Source organism: Cygnus atratus, chromosome 3 (genome assembly GCF_013377495.2).
Source record: "Cygnus atratus isolate AKBS03 ecotype Queensland, Australia chromosome 3, CAtr_DNAZoo_HiC_assembly, whole genome shotgun sequence".
Lineage (NCBI taxonomy): Eukaryota > Metazoa > Chordata > Aves > Anseriformes > Anatidae > Cygnus > Cygnus atratus.
The window spans coordinates 43,436,979-43,456,705 of NC_066364.1; the positions used below are offsets into that span (position 1 = coordinate 43,436,979).

The 19,727-nt window shown below is 52.4% G+C and overlaps 1 protein-coding gene across 1 annotated transcript; it reads left to right on the forward strand.

The window, feature by feature from the left end:
- Positions 1-2,242: 2,242 nt before the first annotated feature.
- POU3F2 (POU class 3 homeobox 2) lies at positions 2,243-3,724 on the forward strand. Its single transcript, XM_035561746.1, has one exon. The coding sequence runs from the start codon at positions 2,243-2,245 to the stop codon at positions 3,626-3,628; it is 1,386 nt and encodes a 461-aa protein (XP_035417639.1). The 3' UTR covers positions 3,629-3,724.
- The last annotated feature ends 16,003 nt before the right edge of the window (positions 3,725-19,727 follow it).

Genomic DNA, 19,727 nt, shown 5'->3' on the forward strand with positions numbered 1-19,727 from the left:
TCCAGCCAGAATTTATCTCGTAGACTGATGGAATTTGCCTTTTTTTTTTTTTTCCTCCTGCTTCTTCTGCTTCTTTTCGCCCCCCAAGGCCTCATATTCTCCACTCAAAATTTCGCAGCCTTCCTTTGATAAATTACTCAAAGTAATCCCTGCACCAGCCAAGTCTGACTGGTTGACGTTGTGTTAGAAGTCTTCATAGCGGTGTCTGTCTATAAAATATTCACTTGCGGACTACAAAGGGTGGATCATTTTTAATGACAAGATTCAGAACTGGAGGATGAAGGGAAAAGATTAATATCCGTGAATTCAAATAATTTAATTTCAAATGCCGAACTTAGAGCATTATACCCTACCAGTTTAAACAGCGATGCAGATAAAATAGAAGAGTCTCGGGTGAATGAAGTGGCCGGAAGAATAGAGTTGCAGGGAATGCTGGAAATGAACCTTCGTGCAAACTTTGCGGGAACTTTTTCTTTTTCTTTTTTTTTTTCTTTTTTTTTAAATTCCACACCTTTCTATCTTCTGGGATAATCGGTGTTCTAGCGGGTCAAAAATACAGATGATATTCCGTATGTGTGCGTGCGGATATATATATATGTATATATACGTGCGGGGAGATTTTCCTCCGTCTCGAGATAGGTGGGGAAATCTATTTGGACGGCGGATTTTAATTTCAATGGGTAATGTGAGCTCGTGCAATCAAAGTTATCAATTTCTGTCCTTTTTGTTTAGATTTCTTAGTTAAATGTGTTTGCTATATCTACCCCGAGGAGAAGCAACTTGAAAGTGTAGCTTTTGAGTCATCTTATAAATACATCCCTGAGGCTGCGGTTCTTGCAGCTTTAAGCAGTTTTCATTAAAGCAGCCAGCTGCCTCTTTGTGTAGATTGGATTTTTTTTTTTTTTTTAAAGCAATCACTTGTGAAGCCCCGGCCTCAGTTTTGTCTCTCCGCAGGCCCTTAAAGTTGAAGTTTCATTCATGCCTTGGGTCTCGCCACCGAATCAGCCTCCTCGGAGCAGCGCTGGCGAGAGCCACACGAAAAGTGCGGGCTTGAATACTTCACAGGGAAAGGTTAAAAAGGAAGCAGAGATCAAAACAACCCCATCTCACAAAAGGTGCATTAAACGCGCCCCGGCAATGAGCACGGAGCTGCCGAGCCGGCCTTCGCAGGCAGCGCCTGGGAGCCTCGCGTTGGTTGCGCCCAGCCGTTCTCCCGGAGAGGCTCGGGCGTTTTTTTTTCTCCCCCCTTTTTTCCTCTCCTCGTCGCTTTTGCCCCCGGGGGGTCGCCGGGGACCCCCGTGAGGTGCTCGCAGCCCCGTGCTGCGGAGCGAGGCTGCCGGAGGAGGAGGAGCGGCGCGGCGGTGAAGGAGATATCAAGGAGGGCTGTCAGTTCAAAGCTTGCGGGGCCGTTTGAAAACCTTCCTCCCGTCAAAGTGCAGCAGCCCGGGTGTTTGAACAGCTGCTTTGAACGGCGAGCGAGGGGCTGAGCCGAACCGCAACACCGCAGCGCCCGCCCGAGACGCCGCGCCACCTCCGGCCCGCTTTTGTGCGGGAGGAGAAAAGGGGAATAAAGCCTCGGGGGACCGCGGGTCCCGCGGGTCAGCCCCGCACGGCGGGCGGGGGGCGCACGGCTGCCTCCCTCACAGCCCCGGCGCCCGGCGGGTCCCGCGGCCGAGGCTGCGGCCGGCACCGGGACGGGACCGGGACCGGCACCGGCACCGGGACCGGGGACGGGGACGGGGACGGGGAATGGGGACCGGGACCGGGGGCTCGCTCCCCTCGCTCCGCCTCGTCAGGGGCTCCCCGCGCCGGGCCGAGCAACAGGAGCCGTTAACGGGCGGGCCCCGGGGCGGGGCGGGGCGGGGCGTGGCGGGGGCGCGGAGCTCCTCACCCCTCACCCCCCCCCCCGGGCCCGGGCCCGGCCCCGCCGCCGCCCCCGTTCCCCCTCAGAGCCGGGCGTCGGGGGGCGGGCGGGGGGCGGGCGGGGGGCGGGCCCTCTCGGCGCGGCTCGCCCAATGGGCTTGCGCGGCGGCGGCGGTTGCCAGGGGCGCCCGCGTCCGTCAGGCGCCGCGCGTCCAATGGGCGGCGGCGGCGGGGCGGGGCGGCCGCGCGTGCCTTCGCAGTGGGCCCCGCCGCCGCGCGGGCCGGGGGGGCGCGGGCGCCGCGCGGCGCCCGAGGCGCAAAAGTAGCTGTCAAATGCGCGGCGCCTTTCCCCGGCGCGCTCAGTGCGGCGCGGCGAGTCATGGCGACCGCAGCCTCCAACCACTACAGCCTGCTCGCCTCCGGCTCGCCCATGGTGCACGCCGAGCCGCCCGGCGGCATGCAGCCCGGCGGCGGCTACCGCGACGCGGGCGCGCTGGTGCAGGCGGACTACGCGCTGCAGAGCAACGGGCACCCGCTGAGCCACGCTCACCAGTGGATCGCCGCGCTGTCCCACGGCGGCCCCGGCGGGCCCGGCGGCGGGGGAGGCGGCGGCGGCGGCGGCGGCGGCGGCGGAGGCGGCGGCGGCGGCGGCGAGGCGCCGTGGGCGGCGGGCGCGCTGGGCCAGCCCGACATCAAGCCGGCCGTGGTGCAGCCGGGCGGGCGCGGCGACGAGCTGCCGCCGCCGCCGCAGCACCCGCCGCCGGGCCGGGCGCCGCACCTGGTGCACCACGGCGGCGGCGGCGGAGGCGGCGGCGGGCACCACGCGGCGGCCGCGGCGGCGGCGGCGGCGGCGGCGGCGGCGGCGGCGGCGTGGCGAGCGGGCGGCGCGGCGCACCTGCCGCCCGGCATGGCCGCGGCCAACGGCGGGCAGGCGGCGGGGCTGCTGTACTCGCAGCCGCCCGGCTTCACCGTCAACGGCATGCTGGGCGCCGCGCAGCCCGCCCTGCACCACCACGGCCTGCGCGACGCGCACGACGAGCCGCCCGGCCCCCCCGGGCCGCCCCCCGGGCCCCCCGGGCCGCCGCACCACGGCGCCGAGCACGGCGGGCCGCCGCCGCCGCCGCCTCACGGCCCGCACCCGGGAGCGGCCGGGCCGCCGCCGCCGCCGCCCTCCGCCGCGCCCCCCGGGGCGCCGCACCACGAGGCGCACTCGGACGAGGACACGCCGACGTCGGACGACCTGGAGCAGTTCGCCAAGCAGTTCAAGCAGCGGCGGATAAAGCTGGGATTTACCCAAGCGGACGTGGGGCTGGCGCTGGGCACCCTGTACGGCAACGTCTTCTCGCAGACCACCATCTGCCGCTTCGAGGCCCTGCAGCTGAGCTTCAAGAACATGTGCAAGCTGAAGCCTTTGTTGAACAAGTGGTTGGAGGAGGCGGACTCCTCCTCGGGCAGCCCCACCAGCATAGACAAGATCGCGGCGCAGGGCCGCAAGCGGAAAAAGCGCACCTCCATCGAGGTGAGCGTCAAGGGCGCGCTGGAGAGCCACTTCCTCAAGTGCCCCAAGCCCTCGGCCCAGGAGATCACCTCGCTGGCGGACAGCCTACAGCTGGAGAAGGAGGTGGTGAGAGTGTGGTTTTGTAACAGGAGACAGAAAGAGAAGCGCATGACGCCCCCGGGAGGGACGCTGCCGGGCGCCGAGGACGTGTACGGGGCCAGCAGGGACACGCCGCCGCACCACGGGGTGCAGACCCCCGTGCAGTGAACTCGCGGCGGGGGCGCCCGGCCCCGCCTGCTCCTCCTCCTCCTCCTCTCCTCCTCTTCCTCCTCCTCCTCTTCCTCTCCTCCTCCTCTTCATCCTCCCCCCGACTTTCGATCGTCCTCCTTATCTTATCGTTATTTTTTTTTTTTTAATTTTCTCCCGTCTTTCAAAAAAAAAAAAAAAAAAAGAAAAACCGCGCAAAAAAAAAATTAAGAAAAAAAAAATAACAAAACGAAACAAAACAAAAAAAAAATAAGCGAGAGAGAGAGAGAGAGAGAGAGAGAGAGAGAGAATCAAAGCAGACAAAGCACCTGCACCGGACTGTCCCTTAGACGGCAGCAGGTGCGGGGCGGTATTTTGACCTTCCCGTGCGCTGCAGCGCAGTGAGTATCGCGCCCAGGCCGGCAGGGCAGGGGCGAGCAGGGGGCTCCGCTCCGCGCCGGCCCAAAATTTGCGCCCTGCCCTGGCCCTGGGGGTGGCGAGGACGGGGGTGGGGTGGGGGGGACACGGAGGGGGGGGGGGCGCTGCCACCTCGCGGGCCCCCCGGAGCCCCCCCCCCCCCGACACAAAAGGCAGGTGGCATCGCGGACCGTCGCTCGGGGTTGGCACATGCTGCTGTGTTTATTTTCTGTGGATCCCCCGTAGGAATGAGTATGTGAAAAGGAAGAGAAAAGCGAAGCTATCCCTTTTGATGTAGGCAGTATTTAACCGTACCGATTTGCACTGCAAGGAAATCGAAGTTTACATAAACAGATTCATTTTGTTTTCTTCCTTTCCCACCTTAGTTTTGAAAATGACTTGCATTTTCCACGGTGAGCGTTAGTCGACCAGTGACCGGTCCACGATATGTTACTGTGTTCTAGCCTTTGCTTTATGTGTATATGTGAACTTTTTGTTATAAACGAGTCTTCTTAAATATGTGTAATGCTTATTTTCTCCTTTTGCTGCAGCAGGAAGAGCGCATATATCTGTATGTATGCCTACGTACGCACGCCTGCCTGTACGTACATGCAGACACATATATGTATAATATATAATATATAATATATATAATATATATATATATATATATATATATATATATATCTGCGCACCGCCAGCTTCCTCTCTCCAGGGGCTTGGCTCTCCCAAACGCTCGCTCAGAGGCGACTTTGGGGAAGGGAGAAGGGAGGGAGCCGACAAAGTAAACTTCATTTTCAGGCAGCGTTTGCGGGGGTCGAGGCTCAGTGGAGGGGGGGGGAAGAGCTGCTCGGCCCTCCCAGCTTGTTGCGGCAGGGGCGAGCAGGGCCCATTGTGGCAGAGCTCCGGGAGGTGAAACCACACAGTTCATTTCCAGAGTTTTCCCGGAGAAAGTGGCGCTCCCTGGAGAGGGAAGGGGGGGTCCTTTAGGCCTCCCCCGGTGGCAGGGTGCCGCCAGCCCCCCAAACTTGCCGCCGCAATGGGGGTGCGGTGCTGGGGGGCCCACGCAGCGTGTCTGGGTCCCACCCGCGTGGGAACACGGCCCTGTCCCCACGGCCCCTCGCCCGTCTTTTTGCTGCGCTGCCCCTTCTCTATTTTTCTGTTCATCCCCAGCCCCCCCTCACCTCCACCACCGCCACCTCCTCCGGTCGGGTTGCGGAGTAATTTATTGGACGAAAAGACGAGTTTAACTCGGGCAGCCTTGTGTCTTTCACTGGGGAATGAAGTGAAGTGGAAAGAAATGCCATTTTCAATTCGTCTTCCCCCCACCCTTCCCACCCACCCACCCCCCTCCCCGGTAACAGTTTTAAAGTGCATTTCGTGGCATTGCCCTGATGGGAAACGGTTAACTTTCCAAAAAGAAAAAAGGAAAAAAAAAAAAAAAAGGAAAAAAAAAAAGAAAAGAGAGGGAGAGAGAGAGGGGGAAACCCACGGGGAAAGCAAAACAAAACAAACAAAACAAAAAGCTCTGAAGAGAAGCATAGGAGCGGGAACTCGGAGCAGCGTATGTATGTGTGCGCGTGTGCCTCTGTGTTTATGTACTTATGCACACGCACAGCCATACACATACATCAGAGGAACTTTAAACTATGATAGTTATAAATTCATAAAGGGATCATTTAGTCAGCACGAATGGGTGCTGTATAGGCAAAACATTTTTATAAGCTAAAAGTTTACTTAGGTGAGTGTTGGACAATTATGGAGAAAAAACAAGGAAGCGTTCTCTTGCAGAGAATCGTATAAATATTGCATTCAGTAGCTAAGGCTTTAGACTACGTTTCTCATTGTCTTTTAAAGCGCCTGTGACATTTGGTTTTCTTTCTTTCTTTCTCTTTCTTTCTTTCTTTCTTCTTTCTTTCTTTCTTTCATTTCTTCTTGGTAAGACAGATGATGATTTCTAAGAGGCACATGCAGTAGCCTTTTTCCTAGTTTTCCAACAACTGTTACAAAGGTACGGGCACCGAGCTTTTCTCTTTTCTTTTCTTTCTTTTTTTTTTTTTTTGGGTGTATTGAGCTGCTTGTTATTTAAAGTGTTGAGGACTAGCGCTTAGTGAAGTGAATCAGATCAGGGCAGATCCAGTGGTAAAGGGAGGAAATGAACTTTCAGACGCTTATTAATATGTGTGTAAGGTCAGAAAACGGAGTCTAGAGGAGGTTTGAGAAACGCCTCAAACTCCAAATAGGTTTACTAAAAAAAAAAAAAAAAAAAAAAAAAGTTACCACGCAAACCTTACCACTATGTATATATGTTTAATATTTGTCCTTTGAAATGCAGAAATAGTTTCAATGTTTTCTTTGTCTATTTTTCTTTTTCTTTTTTTTTTCCTTCTTTTTTTTTTAAATGCTACCCAGGGAAATATTTTCATATCATTTTTAAGTGGCCTGCCTCAATGTATATTTATTTCTTTCAAAGCAAACAGGTTCTGGAAACTGTTTTTCTGTAGCTTTAAATGAGTAGGTGAACAAAATCTATATGGGATGTAATTTTTTTTGGTTCAGTCTCTTTAAAAAAATACTTTGTTTTGGTACATTTGGATGTGCTTGTGGGGAAAAATAAAAACGCAGAGATCCTTATATATTTATGTTAAAGTAATATTTTATTATCTACATAAAACAGAAATGCACAATACCTTCATAGTTTGTTCTAATTATTGAAATATCTTTATTTTATTTTTAAAGATAGCACAGATTTGCATAGCTCTTAAAATTTGGAGGGAGAACGCCCCAGTACTTATACACTGAGCTGAGTTCTGTGTAAAGCGCCGCCGTTCCTTTATATCTCCTGGAATTTTGGAATAAATTTTATGCCTATACCGAGAGGTTCCACGTCCCTGACTTCCCGGGCTTTGACGGAGGGCAGCGGGGGCTGTGCTCGCTGCGTGTCCCCGCGGATGACCGCAGCAGCGGGGCTCCAGGCGTTTGGTTTTTGGGGCGCGCAGGGGGGCCCTGCCCCCGGTGCTGGCACCGGGCCCCGCTCCGCAGCTTGGTCGCAGCCCTGTGCTGTGCCTGGAGGCTCGGCCCAGGAGCGAGCCCGCTCTCCTCTGCTCCTTGCCTTTTGACAATTTAAGATCGGGCTCCTAAAAAATAATAATAAAAAAAAAAAATTACAAAAGAGGGGAAGAAAAGAGGGGAAAGGCGGAGCTTCCCTACGGGGGAGCGCTGTCGAAAGCCGGGGAGCGGGGCCGGCGGCCCAGGCTGCGGCGGGCGGGCGGTGCTGTGGCTGTACCTAGGGAGAACTGTGCTGCCGGGCCGTGCCTTGCCGAGCCATACCGAGCCGTGCCGGGCCGTGCCGGGCCGTGCAGGGCCGGCTGCGAGCGGCCGGAGCCGGGCGTTGCGCCGCGGGGGTGCCGGCGTCGGGGCGGGCGCGGCGGGGTGCGGAGCGGGGTCCTGAGCGGGGAGAGTCGGGGTGCGGAGAGCCTCCGGGGCTCGCTCGGTGTGTGGAGGACGGTGTCCCGCTGCCCCCTCCCCGGCGGTTTCCGCGATAGTTTCGAGGCTTATTAGATTTAATCATCTTTCCTAACTCCTAGTCAATATCACGCTCATCCCGAACAGATTCAGCTAAATGATCTTATCAATAGTTTCGAGGAGAAGTGACAGAAAGAAGAAGTGTTTTGCGACCGCAGACGTGCTGACGGGTAAAATGTTTAAGCTGGCTATGGATTTGAAGCCCTCGGTCAATATCCCGCCGGATTGCCTGCGGAACGCGAGCAGCCTCTGCCCTCTGCAGGACACTTCGGGGGGCCCGGAGGGAGCCTTGCGCCTGTGACAGCAGGGCCCTGCTGGCTGCGAGCAGGGGCTGGCCGGGACGGGAAGAGCCTCTCCCGGTGGGATAGCCCCTTGCCATGAGCCGGGGGCAGGCCTGAGGCCGCGGGGATGGGCGCCGGGGTGGCCGCGGGGCAGCGCCTGCGGGGATGCTCCTGCCCCGGGGAGCGGAGGGCAGCGGCTGGCTCGTGTGTGCTGCCCGGGAGGGGAGGCCGGCCGGGCTGTGTGTGTGTGTGCGGGAGATGCTTTTGTCTCCTCTCGTTGTATTTTTTTTTTTCCCATTCTTTCTAAGAGAAAGGGAAAAAAAAAAAATTGGAGCGGCCGCGGGGCGCACTTTCTGCAGGTGGATGTCGGGGTGCGCGGCAGCGAGCGGGGCTCGGGCACGGCCGCTCCTCCCAGCGGTGCCTCCCTTCTTTCTGCAGCTCCGCTGCCGACAACAAAAGCACGGCGCCCTCGGCTCGCTCCCTCCGACGGGGGCCGAAGCCGGGAGGCGGCTGCGTGTCCCCAGGGCCGTGCATCGCGGCTCCGGCTCGGCAGACATTGGCTGTGTACAGCCGTACATAGCCAATAACGACCCCCCCCCCCCACAAGGGCTGCTGCCTCCCCCGGTTAAACTTTGCAGAGCCCCGGCGGTGAAAAAGCGGCCCCGGTCGCCCCCCGCCGCCTTTCCCTCGCCCTCGGGTTTTGCTGGAGGATGCTCAGGGGCCGGGTGCCCCCCCCCCCGGCTCTCGGCCTGGGATGGGGCCTGGCTGCTCCCGCAGCCCCCAGACCCAGCCTGTCGCCGTCCCCATCCCTCCTCCGGCTCCCCGTGTGGGGCACGAAGCCCCCCGAGGTCTGCCCGAGCCACGTCGGTGGGGCTGCTGCGGCTCTTTGTTCTGGTGCTGGCTGCGCGGGGCTGCTCCTCCTGTGGGAGGGAGGAGAGGGAAGGAGAGGAGCAAGACCCCCAGGGCGAGAGGAGGTCGGGAGGGGGGCTTTTACCCGAGGCTTTTGGTCCCCATCGTGGGAAAGGGCGGCGGGAGCGAAGGGGGGAAAGTTGTCGGAAAGCTGGGCTCTGCCGTGCCCTCCCCGCCGTCGGGGGCTGCTTGTTTAGCCTGTATTTCGGGAGGGGACAGGGGGGTGACTACGGGGGTGTTGGTGCCTCTCCGGCCTTAATCCGCAAAGGGAATTGGGTTTCTGGGGAGCTGCGGGCGCTCACCCGGTGCCTTGCGGCGAGGTTTTGCCGTCGGGGCTGCGGTGCTCCTCAGAGGGCGGCTGGAAGCCTGCCCCGGCTGTAGGCGCTCGGCTGCACTTCCAAGGGCACGGACCTTTTGGGGGAAATGAGTTAGAGCCTAAAACAAGCGTGCTGCGGCGGAGCGGCTGAAATAAACCCGAGAACTTCCCCAAGGCGCCTTCCCTGCGGGGTGCGGGACAAGCACGGGGCCGCCCGGCCGTGCGCGGCTTCCCACGCTCCCAGCCTTGTCCCCAGCCCCAAAAAGGGCCCTGTCCGGGGGCAGCCCCGCTCTCCCCCCCCCCCCAGTACAGCCCCGGCCCGCAGCCGGGCCCGGGTCCCCCGCAGCGCCCCACGGCCGGGGGCCGGATCCTGCCCCCCTGCCCCGCTCTCCGCCGGCCGTCCCAGGGAGCATCTCCCGGCGGGTCGGGGCAGCGTGAACAGGGCCCCGGGCCGGACCGCTCCTCGCCCGGAGTTTCTCTTCCTCCTCCTCCTCTTCCTCCTCTTCCTCCGGGCACGAAGATGCGGGCGGAGGGGCCGCTTTTTTTTCCACCCCCCCCGCCCCCTTTTACCCCTGCCCGGCCGTCCGGAGCCGTCCCGGGAGCTGTAAGAGGCTCTCGTCTAAAAGTTCGGGGCTGTTTTCAGCCCGCCCGCCTCATTCATTAATTCCCTTTTCCCTCCTTGATTCATTCATGTCTGCAGTCATTCATTGCCAAGTCCATGGAGGCATCAGCTCCTTGGTCAGTAGGGGAGACGCACAAACAAGGATGGTGCTATTTATTTCCCTCTGCCTGTGGATTTCCAAGACATTCAAGCAGGCACAATCATTAAACTAATTTGTATTTGATTGTTTGGGCGGACGGGGGTGAATTTTATTGCACTAAGCATTCAAGCACGCACGCATCGCTGATTACCAGTATACATTAAATAAAGTTGTTTGTACACATTGTCTTACCACATATAGGCAGTCTTATTATTCTAATTACTCTAATTAGTGCATTGAAATGTTTTCTACTTGATTTGAGGAGACAGTGATTAGTTCTATTACTTCTTTTAACTCTTATTTCATGGAAAACTGTTGGTGCATGTTCCAATTACCCTATTTTTCTCTTTAATATCGTGCGGGCCAAAAATATGATGAAATAATAGCGTTGGCGGGCAGAAACTTTCATCTATTTTCCCCATTAAAAGAGCTTCCATTTTTTATAGTTTCCCCAGCAGATATGCACATATATTTTATTTTTTTTTTTTTTTTTTGCCAGGCGATGGCAAATAATTATTTCTAGCCAAAGCAGCGCGTTTCTTCTTCACATTTTCTTCTGTTAATGCCCGGACACTTTCTGCTCGGAGCATCCCCTTTTTACTTTCCTTTTTTTTTATTATTTTTTTTTTTTTTTTTTTTTTCTCCAAAAAGGGAGTCGGAGGTGTATTTCACGCGAGCCCTCTTTCATAAAATTTAAATTAATGCCGCTATTAATTGATAAGATCAGTTCCTCAAACACGTTCCTTCGGTAGGGAATTGTAATTAAAGCCTTAATCCCGTTTGAGGCTTCTCCTTTCCCAAACCCTTTCTGGAGGGGTTTTTGTCGCCGTGCCCGGTGCCGGTCCCGGAGCGGCCGGACCCCGGCGGGGCGGGGAGGTCACCCGGTTATCGGGGCAAGCATCGGCACTATTGGGCCAATAGAGGTTTTGTGTCGGGTTTTGGTGTGTGTGTGCGCGCGGTTTTGCCTTTTGTGTCGATGTGCGAGGCACTTAAAACGAGACGGGTACAAAGCCGGCGGTGGGGCCGGAATCTCGCCTCCCTCTCACGTTACAGCCGGGGAGAGCGGCTGCTGCTCGGTCATACAGACACTGCTTTTGTTGTTGCTGCCTCCCCCTCCCCTTCCCGCTGTTTTGTTAAATAAATACGAAGGGGTGGGAAAAAAATACGAAAAAAAAAAAGGGGGGGGGGAAAAAAAGTCCCGTAAAATTCTTAGAAGTCCAGGTCCGGAGGGAAATCTATGGAGTTACATAGGTAAATACTCGGCCTAGGCTGCTTATACTTTTAATATTTAACCTGGGATTACCCGGGATCTGAAGACGTGCTCCTAACCTTTGCCAATTGCCTATGCAGAAGAAATCCCGCAAGATGCACAAAGGGGAGAGGCGGCTGCCAATTGCCGCTGCCGAGCGGCTCCGAGCCGCTGCCGCTGCCGCTGCCGGAGCCCCCCCGGCCCTTTGCAGCCCGGCACCGGGACCGGGACCCAAAACGGGACCGGGACCAGTTTTTGGGGTCGGGACCGGGGTCGTGCTGGCGCGGCCTCGGGGCCGCCTTTGTCGGGATCCGGGGCGGGTGGGGGCTCGGCGGGGGCTCCCCCTGCCCCGCAGCTCGCCCCCCCGGACCCCGTTTTCTCCGCATTGCCCGAGGGTCCCGGCGGGGGGGTGCCGGTGTTGCGGGGCGGGGGTGCGTGCGGGGTGAAGCCTCCCGGCTCTTCCCCTTCCTGCAGAGCCCCGCCGCACATGGGGCGGGCCGGGCAGGAGCCGTGCATTGCCCCGATCGTGTGCAGCCCCCCGCAGCCCCCCGCAGCCCCCCGCAGCCCCCAGCCCCGTCCCGGTCCCGGTCCCGGTCCCGGTCCCGGTCCCCGCGGGGGCAGCGCCCGGAGCCGGGCGTGGAGCTCGGGCTCCCCCCAGCGGCCGCCGGGAGCCCCGGGCCGGGGTCGGGGGTCGGGGGTCGGGTGTCGGGGGGTGTGGGCGCCCTGTGCCCCCCCCCGCTGCCTCTCCCCCATGCCCGGCTCGGCCCCGGTTCCCCCCCGTGAGGAGCAGGGGGCCGGGGCCCGCCGGAGGGGTGCTGAGGGCGGGTGAGCGACATGTCGCGATAGCACAGCATCCCGCTAGCTCGGCAAGCAAAAGGAGCCGAAACAAACCAGACCAACGCCAGCAAAGATTTAAGTTTCGGAGGACAGAGGCCGTCACGCCACAGGCAGCAAGCACTGCGGCACCGAGCAGGCGTGGGGAAACGGCCCGTTTTCCTGCTGAGCACCAGCCGAGGACCCGTCGGGAGGAGAGAAGCAAGGCCCCGTGCCCACGGCTGCACCAGAGGAGGTAAGAGGCAGCTGCAGCCCCCGACGGCTCGGCCCGAGCCGTCCCGGCTGCAGGGAGCCCAGCTCAGGGCAGGCAGAAAGCCGGAGAAGCCGCCTTTGTTCCCCGGCGGGGACCCTTTGGAAACTGGAAGATAAGCGAGGCTTGGGTTGCTTGTCCATGGGTTTGGGGAACTGGATAACGCCATCCTCTTGTGCACCAGTTTCACTGAGCACCCTCGGCGCGTAACTCCCGTCCCAAACCCAGCAGCGATAAATCAGGGCAGAATCGGGGTGCTCACAGGGAGCAGCCCCTCATTAAAATCCCAAATGCCTGTCCTTTAGCCGCAGGCACCCCCACACCATGGGCTGGGACACTTTGAGCTACGTCCCGTGGCGAGGGGTCAGATCTCACTTCTCTCCCAGCCAAGCTTCCCGCCTGCCCCAGCCCCATAACACCTGCATGTCTCTGGGGGGTTGTCCCGGGTCAGGAGCTGTCAGAAGCCAGAGTCAGAGCACCTGGAGAAAACGTGAAATAATTCTCTTTCACAGAGGTAGTTTGTCAGCTTACACTCTGGCTTAGCAAAGCAGGCATCCGCCTACATCCTACCAGCCACCTGAGCAGTCACAGTGAGCTAACAAACTGCAAAATTACAGCGAGATTTAGCAAAGCACTTCTCTGCCGCTTCCGTGGTCGGAGCCCTGACCTGGGGCTGGGACTGCTGTTCCACCAAGTGCCCCTGGTTTGCAGGTGCTCAGCACCAACGTGCGGGTCCCAAACACCCAGCCTGAGCATCCTGCCAGGGACTACCACATGCAGGGAGAAGTGCTTGCACTTAGGTGTCCCAAATGCTTTCTGTTGGAGATCGGAAGTGTTCAGGTGATGAAGCAGCTCAGTGGAATTGCTAGGAGGCAGTGCAGGCAGCGGCTGGGACAGCAGTGAACATTGTAAAACACGAGTAACAGTCCCACCCCAGAATCCCAACCTGCCCGCCAATACAGAGGAGTATCCCTAGCAGACATGGCCTGTTTTCTCATTTCTGTTAGCAGTTTCAAGACAAAATCTAGCATTCATTGACTAAAAGGCATGGCCTTTCTGCCTTTGTGAGACATGCTGCTGATCTGTGAGGGTGAGGCCGCAACAGGTACTGACCGCCTGGGAGACTGAAGGATGCAAGGAGGAGCTGGAGTCCCCTTACTCTCCCAAATTTAAACCCACCATCCACAGGAGACCTCTGGGAAAAATAAATAAATAAATAAATGTTTTTATGAGACAGTGTTGTTCTGAAGAGAAAAACAAATATGCCAAGGTGTGAGGTAGTACACCGGCTTTCTTGCAAAGGGCAGAGTGCACATTTTCACTTAGTCTCTTACAGCGTTGAAGGAAAGAAGTGCTTTTATCAATGACATGGCATTCAGCAATTTTAGATGGCAAATCGGGGTAACATGGGAGGGACGGGATGACATTTGCCATAGGTCAGCGTTGTGCTCATGGACAGGACGTTACTGGTGTACGGCTCCACTCTGGAGCCATGGTCTGATGGTGCAGCTCCAAGGGCCAGTGCTCAGGCTCAGTTCCTGCCAGCCGAAAGACACTAAAAATGCCTAAGGGAAACGAAAAAGGTGGGTTGTCATCCCCACCCCCTGCAACTGACCCCTTGTTACCGGTGACAGGCAGCCCCTGGTCATTAGCTGTAGATCATTAATCCCGATCTATGGCTTCTTTCTGAAGATGTGCCATCTTGGGCAGTGGAGATGCAGATGTGAGAGCGTCTGCACCTTCTGGAGAGCAGCAGAACACCAATGGATCAATACCTTAACTTGAAAGCTGCTGTCATTCTCTGAAGAGACTGAATTATTTAAAAGTAAAAAAATAAAAAATAAAATAATCAGAGCTGCACTGTAGATCTCTAGGTTGGATCAGTACCCACTCTATTTTGCTCATTGAAATCCCATCTTTTAGCTAATTCAAAGATAAGTATTGAGTCTGGCATAACCCTCCAGCTCTCCGTGGATGTCATTAGTATGCAAGGCAGTCAGCGATCACAGAGGTGGAAAGGGAATTGCGAGTTTAGTCACTTGTCCCCGGGTCAGTTGGCAGGCACCGCACGGCCAGCAGCGCAGCCCAGGGCTTCCATCTCACGCCTCTGCACCCACCCACTGATGTTAGCCCTCACCCACTGCCTGAAAACGAGTGCCTCGTGCTCAGCACGAGGTAGTGGCTGCAGACCTTACAGAAAAGGTGTACAGAAAGAAAAGTTGCTCCGAATCACCCTACCAGATCCACTGTATGGAAAAAAAAAATACAAATACTGAAAATAGCGTGCCATCGCCTTCAGTGAACCTCCGTCGGGGCAGGTAATTTTGCACGCAAACACCTTGCAATTCCTACACGGAAGTGATTGCAGAAATGCGATGAAAACGTCCAAACAGATATTGTATATATAGTAAGTTCTCTGAAGTTCATCTCAAAACGCTATTGTGTCAGATATTTTCAAAGTGCCCAATGAAGCAGTTTAGCACTGACTCTTTGCTGTAGTCAGAACAGCTGCTTCCAGCAAGAGATCCCCAAGAGCAGGTGTTGGAAAGCGATAGCAGACACCAGACTAAACCATTTTCAACAGCATCTTGAAGCAAGAATGAGAATTGCTCACATCAATCACACCTTCTTAGATGTAACACCACTTTCTTTTTATTCCTATTCCAGTTTTCATTAGCTCAGAGCTGCCTTTGATAATTTGTAGCGACTGTTAATAAGACTAATTTAGACAAGGTGCTCTCCATCCTTCTATGCAAGGCCTCCTGTGTTAAAATAACACCTGCCCAAGTTGTCATGTTTACTATTGGATACAAGTATCAGAAACAAAAACCTAAGTCATTTAAACTTAAATCACATCTTTCTATTGCATTCGGTGTAATTTTTGGACTATTTAATGTCTATCATCTTTTTTTTTTTTTTTGTCTGTAGTGGACTTTGGTTGAAGCCCGTGAACAAAGCTAATTCTAAACACGATTTATCCTTCTTACTAAGGAACCACACAGACCATCAGTGGTCCCAAACAGGACTTGGAGACCTGGAAATGTTTAGGTATGCCGTTTCTTTTTCAGGTGGAGAGCACCTCCTGAGCCTGCTCAGGCACACCTAAACACGGGTGCTTCTCTTTCCTCCCAGCACTTCAACACCGTGGGGTATCCCGCACCATGTTACCTCGATATGACCGAAGAAAGGGGTCTGCAAATCCTTGCTATGGCTCCTGAGATTTTTTTTAAAGAAAAATACCCCCCCCAGTGAAATATAATAATATGTATGAAGGAGAGGGATACATCCTTGTTGCAAAAATGCAGTTGCAATTGTTTTAGCTCCCACAGAAATCTGGCAGCTCGAAACTGCATGGCCACTGTGTCAGAGCATTTTGATTTCTACCTCTTCAAGACCACGATGGGAAACATTGCATTAAAATCTGCTTATCATAACAAATGTCTGCGTTGTATGTGACAACACTTGATACTACCAGAGAATAAACATTTGCAGCATGCATGGTATCAGACCTACATTGTTTTACTTATATTCAATTAAGATTGCCAATTGCATCTTAAGGTAACAGAGACGCAGTGACACTTTTTGAACATTTTCACAGAACATTAAACATTCTTCAGTCCCTGCGGACTGATAACATGTAAAACTATGTAAGTATTGAGAACATGTAATTGCTTTCGCTTCCCCAAATAATAATGCACTTCTGCCAAACAATGATGTGATAAAGCGTACTACAGCCTCTCAGGCATTAAAACCTGGAAATCCTGAAATATTTTAAAATCTGGATTTACCTTTTTTTTTTTTTTTTAACAGTTTGCATTAACAGAAGTGCCACACAGAAATGAAAAGCCACCTGATATGCCCACTTATATGTGTACGAGCTATCAAAACTGCAGAAGCAGCACTGAGAAACTGGTGTCTGCCAAGAACAGGACAAACAGACACCAAGTCTGAAACTGTACTTTGCCTGTATCAAAAGTCAGCTGTGCTTTGTCCACAATGCACAGAACTAGGGTCCAGCTTCGTCCTTTCTCTTCTCAGTAATCAGAAGCTACAGCAGCTGAATGCTGGTGCTCGAAGACAGTTTCAGCACGTTTGAGGCGCTGCTGGCCTGAGGCAAAGTTGTGATACAAAAGCACGCAAGTGAAGCTGGACACTCCTGCAAGTGCTGGAGATTAAAAGGAGCCTTAAGTAAAGTTTCCTTAGAGACACAAGAACACAACTCGAAGCGTAGTATTTGCTCTAGCAGTTTTTGCTGGAGAGTTGCCTTGAACAATTAAGCAGGCAAATCCAGCCGAACACTCTTAATATAAACTTTGCCTAGAAGAAAATGGTCACTGATTAGACCAACACCAATTTGGTAAGTAATTCTAGATCAGTAAACAAACTTTCTAGACAAATCATGAAAATAAATAAATAAATAAATAAATAAGGAGGACAAAATCTACCCTAGCAGTTACTTCCAGTTCAGTACTCAGTTGTTCTGGACAAACTGAGTCCAGTTGAGAACCTGTCACCTTCTGCTTCCCATTTGCAAACCTACAGAAGTCTGCGAAAGCTTTGCTGAACTATTATCATCTTTTTGGAGTTCCACAGCACTTAGACACAAGTATATAACTACCTAACTACCCAACTAAAAGTATTAAAAATACTTTATGGTAATACCATTTGTGTTTGAGTAGGAAATTATTCCTGAAAGAAATTCAACTTTTTTTTTTTTTTCTTGGAGGCCTCTTTTGGTACATTGTAATCTCTGTATTTTGCTTTATATCCCATCTGTCTATATCTGTCTGTTGCCTCTTGCTCTGTACCTAAATCAGAAGCTGTTTCAGGCAGCGAAACATTTACTGTTTGTTTAAAGCACCGAGATCTATATGCTTTAATAGGGCTACAATAATCTAAAAATTAAACAATAATACACTTTAAAAAAAATCTCACAACTTTGTATCTAAAAACATTCAGGAATAATATTTCAAAATGAACAAGGATCAAAATATGTTCAACCTGTTCTTCTAATGCATCATATTTTGTGATTTCACCATTTTTTCTTTTAAATGAGTGTACAAAAGGCCAATGAATGTAAACAAAATTTTATTTTCTGTCTTATTTATTCATTATTTTATGTACACTTGGCATTTGGCAACACAGTCAAGGGGATACAAACTAAGTTTGCAAAGCAAGATAAATCCTATAGGTTGGATATATATTCACATTTCTGTCACACAACATATTTCTGTCATCTTGGAATTAGCAGACACTGATGACTCAGCGAGGACATCGATTCCAACTTCTTTACACTGGCAGTAACAGAATAAAACTGCACAACACTGTTATGACATTTTAAATGATGCAGCGTATCAGAATAAAACAGGCCTAATTTACTAAATAGGACTAATCGGTGTGTAAATTGTAATTCAAATTTTAAAATAAAAAGAAACCATCTTTGAACAAGTAATATAAGGCATTAGACTTCTCCATAATAAATTCAATCACTTATAAATACAGAGCTAACTTCTCTGTTTTGTATAGGTGTGCAGGTAAAACCCCTTTGCCACGTGACACCTTATATCACAAATATATGTCAAGTGGTATGTGCAAAGGTATTCAAACAAGGAGGAGCCAGGTGTCTGAGCCTGACCTGTGCCTGCATACGCACAGAGACCTTTGGGTTTTACACAGAGAAGATGCAGTGGTCAAATCTCTACAAAAATTATACATTAATAACATACCTTCAGTTCACTATTGGTCAAGCAGAATACTGAGAGGAGAAAAAACGTCGTTTTGAAATGTAATCAAGTAAAACCAAAAAAGCCTCAGAGGAGAATACTAAGAGGAAATATAGAGATCACTCCGGGGTAAACACTGCTAGTACAAACTAACAGGAGCACGAAGCGAAAAATGAGGTGAATGTTGGGTGTGTACGACTTACAGAATGACAGCACAGAGAACAAATTTGGTATCTAACAGTGTACATCCAGACACAGCTCTGGGCATACTCTCTATGCTTAGGACTGCAGCTGTGCAAAATAAGTGGATGTTACCTTCGTGGGTCCACAGCCCCTGAGCTCAACATCGGGAAACAGCCATGAAAAAAACATCCACGTACTGCTCCCCCCACCTCCTGCTTTTGATCTTGCGAACCGGTCTTCCACATGCCTTAAATATGTCCTCACTAGCTTTCGTAAACTAAACTTTCCAGTGTCTGCTTCTCAATAGACCTTAGCTAGGAACATTACTGACGCTGAGTAGGACGTGCGTATGTTCTCATAGGCTGACAGAAGCATTAGGGCTTGAACCACCGTTATGAGGGAAAAGCAAACAACCTCGTTTTGGACGCAGTAGTGAGAGGAAGTATGTAAAATTATGGAGTTTTAAAACACAACCAAAAGTGGCTATCCTCATTTATGCTAATTCAAAACAAGACATTTGCACAACCAACATGCTCTCACCTTCTTCTTGTAACACTCACTGAATTTTTTTGCCTGTTCCCTTCTGCTCATTTTAATACCCAAGTTGGGAGGCCAAAAGGCTTTAAACACTTAAAAAAAAAAGTGTTTTAAAAAAAAAAACACTTAAAAAAAAAAGAAAACAAAAGTCTTTTTAGTTTAAGCTGAGACATTTTGTAGGAAGGCATCATATACAGTTCAATCAACAAGCAAGGAAAGCTGTGGCCTTTGGTGGAAGCAAGAGAAGCTAGGGAGCTAACAAGAAGCATCAAGGGATAAGCAGCCTCTATCCAGAGCAAAGGGATCCTAAGAGACTAATTTCCTGACTTTGGTACCTACCCTAGATATTTAAAATTAGATGATACAAATATCCGCCAACTTTCGAAAATGTACTTAGAGGCGATTATCCCTTTTCCTTCTGATTTGTAATTAAAAAAGAAAAAAGAAGAAAAAACGTAACTTGCTCGTGGTGCTTTGGTGCTTGCACATGTAGCAGAACTATTTACAGATACTGTCCAGGACTGTTCCCTCTATTGCTGCTCTTCTACCTATTAAATAAATTAGTCCCTTTAAAAGGTAACACAGTAGCAGCTTGTTGTTTGTCAAACTCCCCTTGTGGCAGCAGAAAATGGAGAAAAATATTAAGTCAAACACCGTGCAAGTATTTTGTTGCTGGTTACTTGAGGGGCAACAAGGAGAGAGAAATCCTTTTTAAATAAATTCAGGTGCTGTGTTTGGGTATTTAAGTTTGAAGGCCTGGAAATGCCATTCCTTCTCACTCACACAAGTAAACATGGGCAGTAAATGTCCCCAGGCAATTCACACACACCACTTGTGGAGATCAGGCCAGCCTCAACACACCCCAGCTGTACTATAAGCCTGTTGAGAAGACAAATGCAAAAAGCCACAAGATGCTAAAGGGTTGTGGTGGTTTTATGCTCACTAGGAAGAACTAGAATGAGACTATCAAATCAATTTCACTAAGATGGCTCAAGGGACAGCTGATAATTAGGACTTGTCTGTAAGTGAAAGTTAAATCTGGAAGTGCAAGGTCCCCTTGAAAACACACTAATTCCTGAATATTTAAATTCATTTTTGGTAACGATTCCAAAATAACTCCAAGCATAGACTAGCC